We start from the raw sequence: 20,712 nt of genomic DNA, 5'->3' as shown, positions 1-20,712 counted from the left end.
TCACTCTGTCACCCAGGCTGAAGTGCAGTGGCACGCTCCCAGCCACCACAGCCTTGACCTTCTGGGCTCAGGCGATCCTTCTGCTTCAGTCTTCCAAGTAGTGGAACTGCACCACCACGCCAGGCTAATTTTTAAAAATTTATTTTATAGACGAGGTCTCATCAAGTTGCCCAGGCTGGACTCAAACCCCTGGGCTCAGGCAATCCTCTCGCCTCAGCCTTCCAAAGTGCTGGGTTTACAGATTTGAGCTACCGTGCCTGGTTGAGTCCCTTTCTATCCTGTCCTATAAGATGTAAAGTAAGGGTGTCGGCAGTGGCCTCTACCCCTTATTGCTACCTGACCTAGCCCAGGTGTTGTCTCTGAAGCCTTCCATGGCCTCCCTCACCAAGCAACTACTTCAGGAAGACTCATATCTCCGAACATTGTATGACTTCTGTGTACATTTCTGTTCTCTCCTCCTGATGGAGAGCTCCTTATCCTAGCACTTTGGCTCATAATTATGAGAAAGTATGTGCTGAGTTGATGCATGAGGCACAACCTTTTTTGGGGAAGTCATTTCTAAAGCTGTAATTCCTGCGTTGTGCCCAAGGTGGCGATTTTCTCCAGGGGGTCACCGCACAAACCTGGTATAGAAGCTCCCGGGAAGATGCAAGTTGACCCAGAAGGACTTTTCTCGAAGGCTTATCCCCTGAGCCCCTGGTAGGGATGTGCTGTCCCCTTTCCCTCCACCTTGAATTGTCAGTCCGTCGGACAGCAGGATAGGCCTACACTACCATGGCCTAGCTAGGGTTGCCCCGTTCCCCAACTTAGCTGGCCGGGAAGAATGGTGACCTGGCCCTCACTGACTCTTGGCCTCCAGCCGGTCCCCCAGCACTGCAGCGGTGCTGGCTGTCTCCCGGCCGTGCCACACTCTCGCTGGTCTTCATGCCTTCCGACATATGGCCCTCCACCGGATGTCCTTCCTCCATCTTCTTCCAGGCCGACACCTACTGACGCCCCCCCATTCCGTTGAGGAGATGCCTTTTCCAGAAAGCCTTCCTCGACTCCCTCTTCCCACAGCACTTGCTCTGAAATTGCTTCCCCTCTGCCTGCCCCAGGCCGCCTTCTTGAGGAAAGGCTGCCTCAGCTACAGCCCAGGGCCCAGTCGTGAGCTTCTGAAAGCTGGACGGATGAAAGACCGAGGGAGTCCTTGTGTCAGGGAATCTACAAATGAAGGATGTGATGGAGTAGGATCAACTGAAAGCCACACCCCTCCCCAACAGGAAAGACATTGGAGAATAAATGGGGGGAAATGTCACAGCAGTTCATCGCATAGCGTTGTTTTGCTCAGCAATGTTTTGTTGTAATATTGATAAGAAAAAAAAAAAATCAAGCCCGGCTCTGTGGCTCAGCCTGGAATCCCGCGCCTTTGGGAGGCTGAGGTGAGTGGATTGCCTGAGCCCGCGGGTTTGAGACCCGCCTGGGCAGCGAGACCTCATCTCCACAGTAAATCAAGAAATTAGCCGGGCGTGGTAGCGCGCACCTGTAATTCCGGCTACTCGGAAGGCTGAGGCGGAAGGATGGTCGGGGCTGCAGTGGCCAGGAGCGACCACTGCACTCCAGTCTCGGTGACAGAGTGAGACTCCAACTCAAATAAAAATAAAAATTAATTAATTAATTAATTAAATTCATAAATAAAAAGTTAAACCAACTTTGCATTTCTGAGGTAAAGAGATTTAATCATTTCTTTAAATCGTTTATCTTATTCACTTAGTTCCATTTCTGGACTGTTCATTCTTTTGTGTAGATCCATATTTCAATCTGGTGCTGTTTTTCTCTTCGAAGGACTTCTTTGAACAGTTCTTGTAGTTCAGATCTGCTAGTGATGATTAAATCCTTCAATTTATATCTGAAAAAGTATTTTGTCTTCACTTTTGGGAGATTTTTGCTGCATATTGAGTTCTACAGTTTTTTTCTGTCAATGTTTTAAGCACACGACTCCACTGGATCCCTTTCTTGCATCATTTCCAATGGGATTCTGCCGTTATTCTGTTTGTTTCTCTATATGTGAAGTATCTTTTTCTCGTTGCTTTTAAGATTTTCTCTTTATCATTCACTTTGAATAATTTGATTATGATGGGCTTTGGTGTGGCTTTCTCTGTGTGTGGGTTTTGTTGAGTCTTCTGAGTTTGTAGTTTTCGTTGGATTTGTAACAATATGATTCGTATTTTCCTCGTCTGCTTAATCATTTTTGACTGAATGTCACGTTGTGGATTTTGCCTTCTTGGGTGCTGAATACTTTTTTGGTTTTTTTGTAAATATTCTTTACATTTATTCTGGGATTCAGTTAAGTTACTTGAAATTAGTTTGGTCATTTCAAATGTTGCTGTAAGATTGGTTAGATTAGCTGGGCACAGTGGTGCGTGCCTGTGATCCCAGTTACTCAGGAGATGGAAGCAGGAGGATCACTTGAGCCCAGGAGTTTGGGACCTGCTTAGGCAACACAGCTGGTCCAGACCATCCAAGACCTCATCTCATTTGTGTATTTATTTATCTTAAAAGATTTGTTTGACAAGATCAGAGCAGAGTTTATGTTAGGGTGATTTTTAACTTCTGGTGGGACAAAGCTTTTCTGAGTACTGTACCTAATATATGGTAAGAACTGATAGTATTTCCAGCCCTTTGTGAACTCTAGACACTTCCTCTTTGATCCTCTCAGGTCTTTTTTTCCTTGCTTGTTAGCAATATTAATTCTTCCAGTACATGAATGTGGGGTATCTTTCCATTTATTTGCGTCTTCAATTTCTTTTATTAATGTTTTATGGTTTTCATTGTACAGGTGTTTCACTTGCTTGGTTAAATTTGTTTGTAAGTACCATATTCTTAATGGCGCTGATAAGTTCATTTGTTTTCCTGATGCCTTTTTTGGCAAGATTGTTACTGATCCAAAGAATCAACTAATTTTTATGTTGATTTTTGTACCTACTGTTTTACAGAATTCATTTATTAGTTTTGACAGGGGTTTTTTTGTGAAGTCTTTTCAGTTTCCTACTTATAGAATCTTGTCATTTGCAGACAGGAATACTTTTAATTCTTTTTTTCCGTTTTGGATACCTTTTGTTTCTTTCTTTTATCTGATTGTTGCTGCTGATACTTCGAGTACTGTGTTGAATAGAAATGGCAAGATGGACATCCTAGGCTTGTACTAGACCTCAGAGAAAAAGCTTTCAGGTTTTCTCCATTGATTATGATGTTGGCTGTGGGATCTTTTTAAATGGCTTTTATTATGTGTTGAGGAAATTTTCTTTGCCTATTTTGTTGAGAGTTTTTATCATGAAAGGATGTTGAACTTTGTCAAATGTTTTTTCTCCAGTTATTCAGATGACATCCTTCAGGTTTTATTTTTCATTAATGTGGTGTATCACATTGATTTGCATATGTTAATTATATCCTAGTAATAAATCACTTGGTCGTGGTGCATAATCTTTTTGATGCATAGTTGAGAAGAATTGGCATTGTATTGATGTTAAGTAGGGATAATACATCTACTTACTAATATTTCTCTAGTGAATTGTTCATTTAGAAAACCTTAATTTTTTTTCCAGTTTATTGAGGTGTTTTTTTTTCTTTTGAGTTGGAGTCTCACTCTGTCTCCCAGGCTGGAGTGTAGTAGCATGCTCCTCACAGTCAACCCAGCATCGACCTGCTTGGCTCAGGCTATCCCTCCACCTCAGCCTTCCAAGTAGCCGGAACTACAGGTGCATGCTATCACGCCCACCTAATTTTTTAATTTTTTTTTTTTTTTTTTTTTTTTTTTTTTTTTGAGTTGGAGTCTCACTCTGTCGCCCAGACTGGAGTGCAGTGGCCGCTCCCGGCCACCGCAGCCTCGACCTGCTGGGCTCCGGCGATCCTTCCGCCTCAGCCTTCCAAGTAGCCAGAATTACAGGCATGTGCTACCACGCCCGGCTGATTTTTTGATTTATTGTAGAGATGAGGTCTCGCTGCCCAGGCGGGTCTCGAACCCGCGGGCTCAGGCAATCCACTCACCTCAGCCTCCCAAAGGCGCGGGATTACAGGCTGAGCCACCGAGCCCGGCTAATTTTTTAATTTATTATAGAGATGTGGGCTCAGGCAATCCTTTCACCTCAGCTTCCCAAAGTGCTGGGATTATAGGCTTGAGCCACCACGCCTGACCGAGTTTTTCTTTTTAATTCATTGCGTTTTTTTGAGAGACAGGGTCTTTCTCTGTTGCTCAGGCTGGAATGCAGTGGTGCAATTATAGCTCTCTGCAGGCTGAAACTCCTGGTCTCTACTAATGCTCCTCCTCCTCAGCCTCCCAAAGTGCTAAGATTACATGTGTGAGCCACCGTGCCCAGCTGAGTTCTTGGAACATAGTTACATTTTGTTAAATGTTGGTTATTTCCTCCATTTTGCTTATGCTTTTCTCTTATTTTGGGTTTGCTTCTTAAAGCCTTGATATGAAATAGATGTCTTTGTTCTTGTTAAAGTTGAAATGTAAATAGGCAGTAGGGTACATTCCTCAGAAGTATAGAGTGCTGGGCTGGAGATAATCAGTTAAAGCCATAGGAGTTAATGAGATTCCCTACAGAGAAGAGTTTAGATGGCAAAGGAAGTGGGGACAGAATCTGGAGCACTAGAGGAAGGACTGAACTTAAATGAAATGGGAGGAAAGATAAACTTCCTTTATTGAAATGATTCTCAAATGACTTACATATTAAGAATCACTTGAAGAATTGTTTTAAAAACATAACAGGCCTGGTGCCTGTAATTTCAGCACTTTGGGAGAAGGATCCTTTGAGGACCAGGAGTTCAAGATCTGCCTGTGTGATATATGGGGGGGAGACACGACAGGCCAGCCCCCTCCCCCATCCTGTATAGGTATGCAGCAAGGGTTGAGAATCACTGTTTAGGATATATCTGCTTTTAGTAAGTCAGTAGGTCCTAAGGTTTTGTGAATCTCAGAATCAGTCTCAGTGACTTGGTAAAACAGTGGTGGGCCCCCACAGTTTGATGAAGTAGGTGTGGGGTGGGACCTGATAATTTGCATTTCTAATGAGTTACCAGGTGTTGCTGAGAACGGCTGTAGTATTGTAATTGGTAGGGGAAAGGACAGGATGGATGTAGATACAGATGAGCTTGGAGATTTGCTCCTAGGACATTTAAGGAGTTCTTTTCTCATGATGTTGCTCTTGCTCTCTCTTAGGATGTACAGAAAGGGTCTGTGCCGAGAGTATTGCTTGAGTAGTGATGGTGTTAAGAAAAGGCCAAAATTTGGCCACAGCTGTAATCCCAGCACCTTGGGAGGCCAAGGCAGGAGGATTGCCTGAGACCTAGGCTGGTCTTGTCTCTACAAAGAAATCAGAAAGTTAACCGGTGCACGTCTGTATTCCCAGCTATTTGGGAGGCTGAGGCAAAAGATCACCTGACCCCAGGACATTGAGGCTGTGGTGAGTCCTGGTTGTGCAACTGCACTCTAGCCTGGGAAAGAGTGTAACTGTGACTCCAAAAAAAAAAAAAGATTTGAAAATTCTTAGGTGTTAAATAACTTGAGCAAGTTTACTGTTTTTCTTGATACATTTCCCTTTTTTTCGCCTGATGAAACAGCTTTTGAATTGTGATTTTTGTCACATGAACATTTACTGTTCCTCTTTTGTTACTATGGTTGGATATTCTTTGTATATCTTTGTCTATTTTACTGGTGAAAAAAGTTTGCCAACAGGATAGATTGCAGGAGTAAATCTTTCACACCACCATCATTTTTGGCATTCTTGGGATATAATCGTCTATGTCCTTCAACGTGTGATAGCAAATTGTTCTATTGGTTGCAGGTGTGTTAGTTGGTTTCGTATTGTCTCAAGGAAAGGTGGTTTATTGTAAATGCATACTTGGAATGTTATTCACCCTGTTAAGGAGTAAATCTTTCACACCACCATCATTTTTGGCATTCTTGGGATATAATCGTCTATGTCCTTCAACGTGTGATAGCAAATTGTTCTATCGGTTGCAGGTGTGTTAGTTGGTTTCGTATTGTCTCAAGGAAAGGTGGTTTATTGTAAATGCATACTTGGAATGTTATTCACCCTGTTAATAAGGGAGGAGGCAGCACTGTGTAATGAAAGAAATTAAAGTCTTAGTTTCAAATCCAGTCTAGTCTTTCTTCATCTGTAAAATGAAAGTAAAATGTATCAGAGAGTTATTAGACTGAAATGAGATAATAGGTATGAAAAGGCTTGATAAATTTTATGGATCTACACAAACATTGAATGCTATTTCATGTACATATAAAATGACTTCTCTGTGTGCAATGCTGATTCTGTAATTGAGAAATGTAAAATTGATAGATAATATGGGTTTTTTGGTTTTTGTTTTTGAGTTGGAGTCTCACTCCATCGCCCAGGTTGGAGTGCAGTGGCACACTCAAGGCCACCCCAGCATCAACCTGCTGGGCTCCGGCAATCCTTCCACCTCAGCTTCTGAGTAGCTGGAACTACAGGCGCGTACTACCACGCCTGGCTAATTTTTGATTGATTGTAGAGATGAGATCTCGCCAAGTTTCCCAGGCTGGTCTCAAACCCGCGGGCTCAAGCAGTCTGCTCACCTTGGCTTCCCAAAGTGCTGGGATTACAGACTGAGCCATGAGCCTGGCCTGATAAAATGATTTTTATAATGGTGAAGTCTGCAGGCTTTACTTTTGCTTTTTGCGTGATATGCCTGTTCTATACTATATTTGCCTCCTGTGCTTCATTCAGTTCTCAATGTTTTTAGCTATTGATGATTTCTATGATACAGTTAGCCACCTTATACCCTGCTCTCACACTCATCTCAAAAAAAAACTCTTAATTTCATATGTGTATACAAATTTATTAAATTGAAGGGAAATAGTATGAGGGATAATTTTTGTCTTTTTCTCCTATGTACTAATAGACTGGCTTTAGTTATTAAGGTGCGTCTCCAAGGTTAGGGTACATTAGCTCCAAAGATGAAGATTCTCTTTGTTTATATTAACTGTTCATTAAAATGCTATTTATTTCTAACAACTTCTCATAAATAAAGGGACTTTTTATATGTTCTTACAAAAATGTATACCATTTCTTGAACACATAGTCCAAAGCTTTGAAATTGGTTTTTATTTATTTATTTATTTGAATTGGATTCTCACTCCGCCGCCCAGGCTGGAGTGCAGTGGCATGCTAATGACCACCCCAGCGTTGACTTGCCTGAGTTCCAGCAATCCTTCCAGCTCAACCTTCCAAGTAGTGGGAACTACAGGCGTGCGCTACTATGCATGGTTTTTTGTTGTTGTTGTTGTTGTTGTTGTTATTGTAGAGACGAGGTCTCACCAAGTTGCCCAGGCTGGTCTCGAACCTCTGGACTCAGTCAGTCCTCTCACCTCGGCCTCCCAAACTGCTGGGATTACAGACTTGAGCCAACTGTGCCTGGCGAAGTTGGTTATTTTTGTGTACCTTGTGTTTGTACGGAAATGTTCTACCCTTTACAGAATGTTCTTTCTGTTCTAAACTGTTAAATTAATGGAACTTTGTTAGGCACATACTGACTGAAATCACATGTATACAGTTAATAGGAAGAATGATCTCATTTGCATTTCATGTGTGTGGGCTGATACTGTCAGTCATTTCAAGCCTATTAAATTGAGTAATGTCTTTATTAAATAGTCTGTCTCCATAGATTCACTGTATTTGAACTATGTATCTCAGCATAAATTATGGTCCTTATTTTCTGTTTATATTTATTTCTTCAGTTCCCCTGATTCAAATGGTCCTTATTCTCTATGCTAGAGTTACACAGTTATATACTATAAATAGCTAATATAATTATTAAGTGCATGGTAGTTTATTATGATTAATTTTGTTTGTATTGGTTTTTGGAATTTGTGAAAAACGTTTATGAAATTATCATTAATATGTGTTATTGAAGATTTCTCAGTATATTTTTTGTAATTCTGTGAATGCTTGAATTTACTGAATTTTTTTCTCCTTTTTTTTTTTTTCTTCATATGTGCATCTTAAAGACTGGTTTTAAGGGGTGGCAGGAGGTTTTGGACTCGATGAGTTTCCACCGAAATGTCGGAGAAGTCAGGCCAGAGCACAAAAGCAAAGGATGGGAAAAAGTATGCAACACTCAGTTTATTTAATACATACAAGGGTAAATCATTAGAAACTCAGAAAACCACAGGTGAGTAAAATCAAGTGACACATTTTTCACAATTTTATTTTGTTCCTGTAAATGGTACACCCTGCTGCTGTTAGAAGCTAAGACATACCTAAGGCTCTGCATTTGCCTTTTTATACACATTTTGGGGGGGGAGATATGGATTAAATATATTAATAGTCAAAAATGTAAACTTTAAAAATATTTTTATTTTTTCCTGTTTGTTTTCAGCAGAAAATAAGTAGAATAGTATAACTCCAAAGGAGAGATTCAGTTAATGACATTGATAGGCATAGAGCTATTTAGTGGTATTTACTACCTCTTTAGTTATAGAATAGAAAGTCCTGCATTTTTTTTTTTAATAAGTACTTTGAGCCTTGTGTATATAGTAAAAGCTGAAAAACTGGACTATGTATGTATGGTACATGGGCAGTATTTGTTATGAGCATGAAGTCAACATATTTATTTTCTTAACGTTCTAAGTTTTGATTTTGAGAGAGGTGCCCTGAAAAAAAAATTAAGACCAGCATTATTAGTGTTTTCTTTTTTGTAGTGTGTTGCATTGCATTGTTAGAATTTTTAAGCCATCTGTTAAATGGCTTCTACATTGAATTATGTTGCAGGTGTGTAGCTTAGATTGGACTTCTTATTTTAAAATATTAGGATTAGCTGGGCGCAGTGGCTCATGCCTATAATCCCAGCACTTTGGGAGGTGGAGGCAAGAGGATTGCTGTAGCCCAGGGGTTCGAGACCAGCCTGGGCAACTTGGTGAGACCTCATCTCTATAATAAAAATAAAAAATTAGCCGGGTGTGGTGACTCACATCTGTGGTTCTAGCTGCTTGGAAGGCTGAGGCAGACGGATTGCCTGAACCCTGTAAGTAGAGGCTGCAGTGGCTGGGAGCGTGCCACTGCGCTCCAGCCAGGGCGTCAGAGTGAGACTCTGACTCAATCGATCGATCGATAGACAGACAGACAAAATATTAGGAATAATTGTACAGGGATTCCATTAATTCCCATCGTTTTTCTGCTATCATTTGAAGGATAAAATAAGATGTTCTAAGAAAGTTGATGTTATTGATCTTTAGTTGCAGCTCGACATGGATTACAGAGTCTTGGAAAAGTTGGTATTTCACGGCGTATGCCTCCACCTGCTAACCTCCCAAGTCTCAAAGCAGAAAACAAAGGCAATGATCCTAATGTGAACATTGTACCTAAAGATGGCACAGGGTGGGCATCTAAACAAGAGCAGCATGAAGAAGAAAAGTGAGTCAAAGTCTTAAAGAATGAAACTCTTCCTCTTTCTTGATAGGGAACTTAAGTTTGAGTACCTGCTGTGTGCTAAGTGCTGTGTTACTTACATATTTCATGATCTTTAAAATCTTTGATGATATAGTAACGCTTGATTAATTTTTCTTCTCTTTTTTTTGGAAAGTGAGAAAGCAGGATTTATTGAGAGGACAGAAAAGCTCCCACAGTTGGAGGGGACCCAAAGGGGTTGCCCGATTAATTTTTCCTATGAGTGGGTTTAGTGGCAGTATTTCTGTTTGTCAAGGTAGGACTGATGACAAAATTGCTAATTAAAACTTTGCTTATGTCATAGCCTGTATTAGGCTCTCTCCCCTCATTGTGACCAACACAGGCATTCTTTTTCTAATATAATTAAGAATTGATTCTGTTACCTAAATTTCATGATACTAAGGCTGTCTGCCTGATTCACTGTGTATCTCCAGCATTGAAACTGTGCCTGATGTGTCATAGGTGCTCAAGTAATATTTGTATATATTCTAGCGAGAAAGCTAATATAGAATTATTAGTGTCTATCTTAATTATTATTCTTTCAGCAAATACTTAGCTTTCTCTGTGACAGAGATTGTACCAGGTTGTCAGTTAATTGAATGACCAAGCTAAATAGTGGTAATTAAAAAAAACCAAAAACAAGCCATTGGGTTCTTGTTTTTTGTTTGTTTGCATATATCTGTTACCAAAATTCTGTAGTCCTTCCTGAAAAGCTTTTTGTAGTAAGATTGACTACTTACATAGAAGTATATCAAGGACTATTTGTGGCTTGTTCATTATCGTGGAATTATCCATAGTAAATAACCAGTCTGAGTATACCAGAAATATATTGCATTTCATGAGACTAGAAACATTCTCGTTTTTAAAGCATTACTTCTTTACAAGGATTGAATGAAATGATACACCCTTTTAAAATACCTTTTACACATGGGAATGGACCAGGCAGGTTGCTATTATCTCTTTGAATAACAGTAATAAGTACAGTGACCAACCTGTTGCTAGTCAGATGGAGAGTTTACTTAGCCTTAGACCCTGACTCGTTCCATCTGTCCAGACTGTATGTATGCATACACTGTTAATTTGAATTATAAATGTTCACTTCCTTAAAATAGATTTTTGGTAACTATGTTGAATATTAAGTGTTTTGCAGAGGGGAGGAAGGAAAGGAAGGTTTTTTTTAAAAAGTGTTTTGCTGGGCACAATGGCTCATGTCTGTAATTCCAGCACTTTGGTTGGCTGAGGTGGGAGGGTGCCTTGAGCCCAGGTGTTAAAGACCAGCCTGGGCAATATAAAAAGACTTTGTCTCTATAGAAAATCAAAAAATTAGCTAAGTGTGGTGGTACATACCTTCAGTTACTCAGAAGGCTGAGGTGGAAGGATTGCTAGAGCCTAAGAGGTTGAGGCTGCAGTGAATCATGATTATGCCACTATACTCCAGCCTGGGTGACAGAGTAAGACCCTGACTCACAAAAATAAATAAAATACTTTTTTTCTCCTTTTCTTAAAAAACAAAATGGAAAACAAATAAAGCTATCATCTCATTGAGTTACTCAAAGGAAAATATGAAAGGGGACAAAAATAGCCATAATTTATCTAAAGGAACGTTGCAGAGGGAAAACATTTATGTGAGATTTATCTTTGAGTAAATGATGTAGCCAAATAATTTGTATACAAATTTAAATATAATATTTTATTTTAATATGCCATACCTGAAATAATGGACTCATGTTATTTGGGGTTTTTTTTTTAAAGAACACCAGAAGTGCCACCAGCACAGCCAAAACCTGGGGTTGCAACTCCCCCGGAAGTAGCACCTGCTCCCAAATCATGGGCCAGTAACAAGCAAGGTGGGCAAGGAGATGGTAAGTGAATTTTAGCTGGGGAAACTGGTTAGACTTGATAGTTACTGAGCAGCTAGCTGTGCAGGAGATAAGGGTGGGCATGTTTTGGTAGAGCCAGAGAACATTGTCAAAGGATATACTGAGGCCTTTAAAACCTATCTTTTAAAAAATCTCTTGAGCTTGCTAAATTTCACTGTGGAGAGCCATGTATGAGTCAGTGATAGTGATTAAAAATGTAGTCTTTAAGGTACCTTCTGTCCCATATTATTTTATCTTTACCCCAACACATCCAGAGAAAGCCTGTACCTTCAGGTCTTTCAGACATAAAAACTAGTTATTGCGTGGATGCATGCATCCTCGTCTGTATTTCCAGTCTCCACTGTTTCACACATACTGTCATGATTCTCAGGGTGGAGAAAAGCTGGAGAGTAGCCACAAAGCACAGTAGCTGCAGGACTCCCCCAAGGAATGATGGAATCCCTAGCAGAATTAATTTTTCCACTTACAGAACAGGAACTTGCTGTAAAACATTCTATGGAAGAACCAGTTTAGGCCTCATGCTTAATAAAACTAGCTCTTTTAGTTTATAGAAGTATAAAAATAGATAGGCAGATAGGGAGTTAGATGGGTGAATAGGTGAATTGTGAGGTACAGTCAGTCTCAGCTGTAAGTTAAATCAAAGCACATTAAATGAAAACAGTAAGTTAAATTAAGGCATTTTAGCCTCACCTTGATATGTATACAATCTTTATGCATAAAATTTGATTCCAGTAATAAGATTTGAACTAATTCTTAGAATTTTTTAGCAAAGGAATTTGACTTATATTGAGAATGTAAAGAGTGATGATAAAACAAAAACAAGTGAAACGCTTCTCACTTGCCTGATAATCTTTAATGAGTCCTCTGGAATGGTATCTGGAAGATTCGTTTCATAGATTTTCATCTCCTCATGGCTGTTCATTAACTTTTCAGAGAATCCTAAGTGAGTTTAAAAGTTTTATGAATATATACAGTCATTATTGAAATGTGGAATAATTTATCAGAAAGAGACAGAGAGCGCTCTCCTAGGAGAGTGGTTTGAATTATCTTCAGTATAAAAGTTAACTTTAATGTTTTGGATTTTTTTTTTATCTATAGGAATCCAAGTGAATAGTCAGTTTCAGCAGGAATTTCCCAGCCTACAGGCAGCTGGGGATCAGGAAAAAAAAGAAAAGGAACCAAATGATGACAACTATGGACCTGGACCCAGTTTACGTCCACCGAGTAAGAGTGCTTTCTCTTTAATAAAAATACAGAGTAAGATGATATTTGTTTCTTATTTTGTGACATAACCTCCTACTGCCTGTTGTATGTGAATTGCCTAGTTTGAGAAGGCAGACTAGTACTGTAGTCACTTACTACTAGTTTTTTTTTTGTTTTTTTGTTTTTTGAGTTGGAGTCTCACTCTGTCACCCAGACTGGAGTGCAGTGGCTGCTCCCGGCCACCGCAGCCTCGCCTGCTGGGCTCTGGCGATCCTTCCGCCTCAGCCATCCGAGTAGCTGGAATTACAGGCGCGCGCTACCACGACCGGCTAATTTTTTGATTTATTGTAGAGATGAGGTCTCGCCAAGTTGGCCAGGCGGGTCTCGAACTCGCGGGCTCAGGCAATCCACTCACCTCAGCCTCCCAAAGGCGCGGGATTACAGACTGAGCCACTGAGCCCGGCTAGTTTTTTTTTATATCAACAGTATTACTATAACTTGAGAACTTTTTAGAAATGTATAATCTTGGGCCTCATATGCTACTCACTAAATCAAAATCTGCATTGTACCAAAGTCTCTAGTTTACTTACATGTGCTCTAATATTTGGACTCTTTTACAAATTTTTAGCAAACTTCCTCAGTATACAACTATTTATTTATAAATTGTATCCATTTATTTACTGTGATTAATATTCAGTGATCCCTTGCCTTCTGAACTCAAACTGGAAAAACATCATTTTTGATAGTGTAGGATACATTATGCGCATTGTGAAGCAAAAACAAACAATAGGAATATAAAATGAGATGTTTTAAATGTTTTATTAATTGAGATAGCTTCATGTTGTCAATACCTAACATTTTAAAGTACCCTAAACACTTGGGGAGATTTCTCTTGATAGTAACATTTACTATAAAACCATATTTTTTTTCTTTTTTTGAGTCAGAGTCTCACTCTGTTGCCCGGGCTGGAGTGCCATGGCATGATCCTTCTGCCTCAGCTTCACAAGTAGTTGGGACTACAGGCCCATGCCACCATGCCCAGTTAATTTTTTTTGTAGAGGTGAGGCCTCGCTATGTTGCCCAGACTGGTCTCAAACTCCTGGGCTCAAGTGATCCTCTTGCCTTGGTCTCCTAAAGTGTTGGGATTACAGGAGTGAGCCACCATGCCCTGCCAGACTAAATTTATGTTACCTTTTTAAATTATTGTAATATGCTTAATAAATTCATTATGAATAGATGAGTCAGCAGTGTTTCTTGTGAGTTGAATTTCCACCAATTATCTATTGCTGCATAACAAGTTTAACAATGAAAACCAGTAAGCTGAACTGTACTTATGATCTCCCACAGTCTGTAAGGGTCAGGAATCCAGGAACAACTTAGCTAGAGGTTCTGGTCAAGGGACTCTCCCACAAGGCTACAATGAAACTATCATTGGCTTGGGTTGTACTTCCAAACTGACTTGTGTAAGCCATTGGCTCTTCAGTATGTTGGCCTTATAACATGGCTTCCCCAGAATAAGTGGTGAGACAGGCAAACTTTCCTTACCCAGAACAGAAGCCCACAGGGCTTCTTTAACCTGTACTTGAAAGGATATGCTATCACTTTTGCTGTATTCTATAGGTTACACAGACCAACTATGATATATACTGTGAGAAGGGACTACAAAGAATGTGAATGCCCGGAGGTGGAGACCAGTCAGGCCATCTTGGAGACTGGTTACCACGCAGAACACATAAAACCTTGCAAAACCAATTAGCTGTTTTATTTGGTTATGTAGATGAACTGGATAATGTCACTAAATCTATTCACCTGAGCACATGTAACTAACATTAGTAGATGAAAACAAATGAGAGTGTCACTGTCAGCCCTTCCAGAATGTAGCACTCCCACCTTTCTTCCTTTCATTCCTCAGAAAACCTCAGGTCTGTCATATTCTGAAACATGACCTCATGACACATGGAGTATAGTGATTTAAATCTTCAGATATTCCAAAAGCTTCATAGAGAAGTTCTAACATTTTCTTCCCCAGTCCCACTGTTTGCTATTGGTTGCACCCGGTGAGGTACATCCTCTCTGTTTTGAAAGCCACTGCTAAATGCCTTGAAAGCACTAGTAGGGCATAGATCCTGCTCTTCTGCTGTGCTTACTTGGCTTACATTTTCCTGGAATGTGCTTAGTTTGGTTTCACTTGGTTCCCTTTTGAGATAGTTTTTCTTTTTTCTTCCTCCTTCCTCTTCACAACAGATGTTGCATGTTGGAGAGATGGTGGTAAGTCTGCTGGCTCGCCTTCATCTGATCAAGATGAAAAGCTTCCTAGCCAGGATGAAAGCACAAGTGGAACATCAGAACAGAATGATATCCTCAAAGTGGTGGAAAAGAGGATAGCTTGTGGTCCTCCACAGGCTAAACTGAATGGACAGCAGAGTGCCCTTGCTTCCCAGTATAGAGCTATGATGCCTCCATATGTGAGTATTGCTCAGCAATTAAGCCAGCAAATAAGAGGTCTTTGATCTGAGTTATAAGGAGAGAATTGATATGGGGAAATGTTTAGGTCTTTATTTTTATTAACATCTAATTGATCTTTGATTGTGGCTATAGGAAGCAAATCACAGAAGTATCAGCAGTACTTGTATATTTATCATAGGGGTTATGCGTGTTTTCCTATCACATTACATTCAGCCTTACTTCCAAATAATTACTAGACCCATGGATAATGGACCTAATATAGAAGCACATACATACCCATATCACACATTTTTTTGAGACAGAGTTTCACTCTTTTGCCTTGGCTGGAGTACAGTGGTGTGGTCCTGGCTCACTGTAGCCTTGACCTCTTGAACTGAAGTGATCCTCCGGCCTTAGCCTCCCGAGTAGCTGAAACTACAGGTGCATGCCACCACACCTGGCTAATGTTTTAAATTTTTTTGTAGAGATGCGGTCTTACTATGTACTCTCTCTTGAACTCCTGGACTCAAACAATCCTCCCATGTTGGCCTCCCAAAGTGCTAAGATTAGAAGTGTGAGCCACCGACTTGAATTTATTCTTAAAATATTGTGGTAACAGAATTTTAGTATAATTCTTTGTAACGTGTAATATTGAATGCAGTGTATATTATAGATTACTCATTTAAAACATTTTTCTGAGAAGAAATCCGTAGGATTCATCACACTACCAAGAGGAAGGTTCATGGCACAATAAACAGTTAAGAATACCTGCTAGCCGGACTCGGTGACTCAGCCTGTAATCCCAGCGCTTTGGGAGGCTGAGGTGAGTGGATTGCCTGAGCCCATGGGTTCGAGACCCGCCTGGGCAACTTGGCGAGACCTCTTCTCTACAATAAAATCAAAAAAATTAGCCAGGCGTGGTAGTGCACGCCTGTAGTTCTAGCTACTTGGAAGACTGAGGCGGAAGCAGATCACTGGAGCCCAGCAGGTCAAGGCTGCAGTGGCCGGGAGCGTGCCACTGCACTCCAGTCTGGGTGACAGAGTGAGACTCCAACTCAAAAAAAAAAAAGAATACCTGCTTTAGGCTGGACACCGTGGCTCAAACCTGTAATCCCAGCACTTTGGGAGACCGAGATGAGGGATTGCCTGAGCCCATGGGTTCAAGAACAGCCTGGGCAACTTGGTGAGACCTCATCTCAGCAGTACATCAAAAAATTAGTCGGGTGTGGTAGTGCACGCCTGTAGTTCTGGCTACTTGGAAGCCTGAGCCCAGCAGATAGACACTGGGGCGGCCGTCAGTGTGCCACTGCACTCCAGCCTGGGCAATGGAGTGAAACTCCAACTCAAAAAAAAAAAAGAATACCTGCTTTAGTTCTAAAGTTGTTGTGTACTTTTAATTTTTTATTATGGAAAATTTTATATATCACCAAAAATAAAGACAACAGTTCAGTGAGTCCCCCTCTTTTCCTACTAACTTTGGATTATAAAAGCAAATCCAAGATGTCATTTCATCTGTAAATATTTTATGTTGTATTTTGAAAGATAAAGACTTGGCAAAGGAGTTCACAATGCCATTATCACACCTAAAGACAAAACTGATTTCTTAGTGTTCTCAAATATCATGGCAGTATTCCAGTTTCTATAATTAGGCTCCAGTCAATGTCCATTCCTTGAGATTGGTTCCTGTTACTCTTAAGATCTTGTCTGTAGGTGCTTCCATTTCTGTTCTTTGTAGCTTAATCTGTTACAGTTAGTTCCTGTGAAGTTTGTCAGAGTCCGGATTATGTTCGTGCCATCTTTGTACTTTCATTTAATATATTTTTCTTTTGGCTTCTGTGTTTTCTATAAACCATTAGATTTGGTGCCCTCATTTGTTGGCTTTCAGCCTAATGTGTGTTACATGGCAAGTTACATGTGACAGATAAATCACATTTTTCACACATTACTCTTATAGGGAAGAAAAAATCTAGGTCATATTTATTTATTTGTTTTATGTTTATTTATTTGTGACTTAGCTCATAAGTATTCAAATTCTAAATATCCATCATGTCTTCTAGTCTTCCTTTGTGTTGTTACTATTTTAATTTAATTTAAAAATATGAGCACAGTGACCGTGCTAATTTTGTACTGCTCCAATTTTAGAATATCTGCTACAGAAGTGATATTTATTATTTTTTTTTTTAGACTAGACTAACAGGGAAATAAGTGAGTAAATATTACTTGTTAAATATTTTCTAAAAAGAAATTTGAGAATATGATAAAATAAATCTTGCATGCTGACCTGGCTTTGAAAAATTAATTATACCATAAATTTCAAATTGTGCTTCCAAAGATCCCTGAACTTCTAGGTGTGGGGTAGGGGGTAGGATAGGAAAGAGGGGTGGAGACTTAGTGAGCTGCATTTCCATTTTCATCAATGATTTTGAGTGAAGTGTTTCACTACTTAACAAAACAAAGATATTTAAATACTGTATACTGAGAATCTAGATTGTTTCTACAGCTAACGTTGTGGCAAACTCCTAAATTTTAAGCATTTAAGACCACATGAAACTAATCTTTATGTTTGAATTATCAGAAAAAGGATCTAATGCCACTTTACCTATAGATACCTATAGTGCATTTACTAACTTTAGTATAGAAGTGAGCTGCAACCAGAAGTTCTCCAAAGTATTCCCTACACAATAGGCTTTTCCAACTGAGTTTCAGCTGCTGCTTAATTAACTTTGCTTCAACCCAACTTAGACGTTTCTTCTTTAGATAGTATAATCATATAAATAGAGCCTTTCTTCAACTGTAAGGCAGTTTCCTCATCTAACACAGTTATTTTCTTTTTAGAAAAAAACTAATCTTTTATTTCAGGATGCAAATTATATATATAAGGTAATACAATTTTCTATTATTCACATAATATGACATTTTTGGCACCCTGGTATAATTCTTATGTATATTTTCAAAAGCTTTTAGACAAAGTTTAAGACTTCACAAAGATTACATGCCAAAGCATAACAATATAATTAAAACTAATCTCGGCTGGGATATAAGCAATTAGTAAATGAGCAAGCACTCTTTGACACGTCTTTCCTTCAAAATCATAGGATGAATTCCTTAATGTTATTGTTCTTATATGTCTGTGTCCTCATATATCTTATGTCTTCTCCTAGTTTTATCTTCTCAGAGCTGAGTTCCCACAGAAAGCAACATGATTTGTTGGGGCCTCAGTTTATAATTATCTGTGCAGTAACTTGACTGAGAACCCACCTGTGCCCTACTCATAGAAAATCGGTGCCTGCTTTATGGTGATATTTAGGCTCAAATTATTTGTCTTTCAACTGTTCTTACCCGGGGTCCATGTGTTTATGTATGTTGTCATTACACAATTATTTTTATATAATTCACTAGTGAGATAAGTTCTTTGTGTGGTATGCCCTAGTTATTACCTTTATTTGTACAAACTTGGTGGAGGCAGTAGTTTTGCAAATGAGTTGCTATTAAGGATGAATGGTGAACTGTGCTAACATAAAACTCATTATTAATACTATTCATTTTAATTATTATTTCTAAATAAATTATAACTTCAGGCCTAGACCGTCATAGTTAAACTGATTTTTTTTTTAAATAACTAAATTTATCAACTTTTTTTTTTGTTTCCTTCATTCAGATGTTTCAGCAGTATCCAAGGATGGCATATCCTCCTCTGCATGGTCCCATGAGATTCCCACCTTCTTTATCTGAAACAAACAAGTAAGACTATTAAATAACTCTTTAGAGACAAGGTCTTGCTCTGTCACCCAGGCTGGGTGCAGAGGCACCATTGCAGCTCACTGTGTTCAAGTGATCCTCCTGCCACAGCCTTCTAAGTAGATGGGACTACAGGTACCACCACATCTGGCTAATTTTAAAATTTTTTTGTAGAGGCAGGAGTCTCACTTTGTTGCCTAGGCTGGCTTTGAACTCCTCCCATGTCAGTCTCCCAGAGCTCTGGAATTACAGGTGTGAGCCAGCATGCCTGGCCAGAAATGATTATAGTTTGCAAGGAATACATATGTTCATTGAAATTTTCTGAAGATTGAGTGTATTGTAATGATTGAAAAAAATATTTATCTGGGAAATACAGTCTCCATTAACAAATAATTGTCTAACTCTTATAAGACAGAAAAATATACTTCCTTCTTTTAGGAATTTAAATTAATTAACATAAGATTCTTTTAACTGAAAATCATGGCCCTGAAATTGATGACTCTCCTTCCTTCCTTCCTTCCTTCCTTCATCCTCTTGAATGATTATTTTTCTTATAGAGTTATATATTTTGAGATTAGTGTTTGTTTGTTTTTGAGTTGGAGTCTCATTCTGTCTCCCAGGCCAGAGTGCAGTGGCATGCTCCCAGCCACTGCAGCCTTGACTTGCTGGGCTCGGGAGTTCCTTCTACCTCAGCCTTCCAAGTAGCTGGAACTACAGACGTGCACTATCATGCCCAGCTTACTTTTTGATTTATTGTAGAAACGAGGTCTCACCAAGTTGCCCAGGCTGTTCTTGAACCCCTGAGTTTATGCAATCCTGTCACCTAAGTGCTAGGATTACAGGCTTGAGCCACCGTGCCCAGCCGAGATTAGTTTTAATTATATTGTTATGCTTTGGCATGTAATCTTTGTGAAGTCTTAAACTTTGTCTAAAAGCTTTTGAAAATATACATAAGAATTATACCAGGGTGCCAAAAATGTATACACATTTTAAGAGATGTTATCTATGTTTTACTTTTAGTTTGCCCTAATTAGAAGTGTCTGAATGTCGAGTACCTCTTGTAGTTGCAGAAGTCAAATGAGACAGTTATCTTTTGTTATCGGTATATATTGATGAGTATTACAATTTTAATACAGTTTTTTTCTTTCTTGAAGTGTGTATACATTTTTGCCACCTTTTTGTATTGTCCCATAATTATGTATTAATATTAATTTTTTCACACACATGTCAGTGCCAACCATTTTGTGTATCCAGGTGTAGAAAACTAATGTTGAATTGAAATGAACTAATTCCAATCTTTTGATATTCTCCTAAATTAGTATCATTAAAACTTTGTATCTTTTCCCACTATGACTTCCCCCTTCATTAGAGGCCTTCGAGGAAGAGGCCCACCTCCTTCATGGGCCTCTGAGCCTGAACGTCCATCCATTCTTAGTGCATCAGAACTGAAGGAACTTGATAAATTTGATAACCTTGATGCTGAAGCTGATGAAGGTTGGGCAGGTAAGAAGGCAAAGTTAGTTAAGTGCTTTTACATTGTTAGATGCTTTAAGCAGTCAGTCTGAGTTTTCCTTATTTAATAGGTGCTCAGATGGAAGTAGATTATACAGAACAGCTGAATTTCAGTGATGATGATGAACAAGGAAGTAGTAGTCCTAAAGAGAATAGCAGGTGAGTTGTTGCAATATCTTTTACTAATAACAATATGAATTTGTTGATATAATATTAGCTATTTATGCAAAGAGGCTTTATTAATAGACAGTTGTTACTTGTAGAATTTCTACATTCTCTTCTAAGAAGTTTGACTCTAGGAGTAGGAGGATGATTAATGAACCTAAATACAGTACAGATAATCAAGGTTTGGCATCACTCAAGATAATATATTTTAAGCTGGGCTCGGTGGCTCAGCCTGTAATCTCGCGCCTTTGGGAGGCTGAGGTGAGTGGGTTGCCTGAGCCCGCGGGTTTGAGACCCACCTG

General features: G+C 39.3%; 1 protein-coding gene across 12 annotated transcripts in view; it reads left to right on the top strand.

Annotated features, from left to right (window-relative positions):
• Positions 1 to 20,712, top strand: part of PRRC2C (proline rich coiled-coil 2C) — a 104,533-nt gene that overhangs the window by 13,135 nt on the left and 70,686 nt on the right. For 11 of the 12 annotated variants that reach the window (XR_002481872.1, XM_008056251.1, XM_021711444.1 and 8 more), the window contains exons 2-9: positions 8,030 to 8,193; positions 9,257 to 9,434; positions 11,220 to 11,329; positions 12,446 to 12,571; positions 14,795 to 15,015; positions 18,654 to 18,736; positions 20,103 to 20,236; positions 20,317 to 20,404. Coding sequence is in view for 11 of the 12 variants with exons in the window: in XM_008056251.1 (XP_008054442.1) it covers positions 8,082 to 8,193; positions 9,257 to 9,434; positions 11,220 to 11,329; positions 12,446 to 12,571; positions 14,795 to 15,015; positions 18,654 to 18,736; positions 20,103 to 20,236; positions 20,317 to 20,404 (1,052 nt within the window). In the remaining variant the exon portion in view is untranslated. Of the gene's footprint in view, positions 1 to 8,022; positions 8,194 to 9,256; positions 9,435 to 11,219; positions 11,330 to 12,445; positions 12,572 to 14,794; positions 15,016 to 18,653; positions 18,737 to 20,102; positions 20,237 to 20,316; positions 20,405 to 20,712 lie in introns of those variants that run through there. The other variant, XM_021711443.1, reaches the window with a different exon arrangement.

This window comes from Carlito syrichta, unplaced genomic scaffold (assembly GCF_000164805.1).
Source record: "Carlito syrichta isolate Samal-C Ts95f unplaced genomic scaffold, Tarsius_syrichta-2.0.1 Scaffold302299, whole genome shotgun sequence".
NCBI classification, from domain to species: domain Eukaryota; kingdom Metazoa; phylum Chordata; class Mammalia; order Primates; family Tarsiidae; genus Carlito; species Carlito syrichta.
The sequence above is the reverse complement of the archived record's forward strand: the minus strand, read 5'-3'. Positions and strand labels throughout refer to the sequence as shown.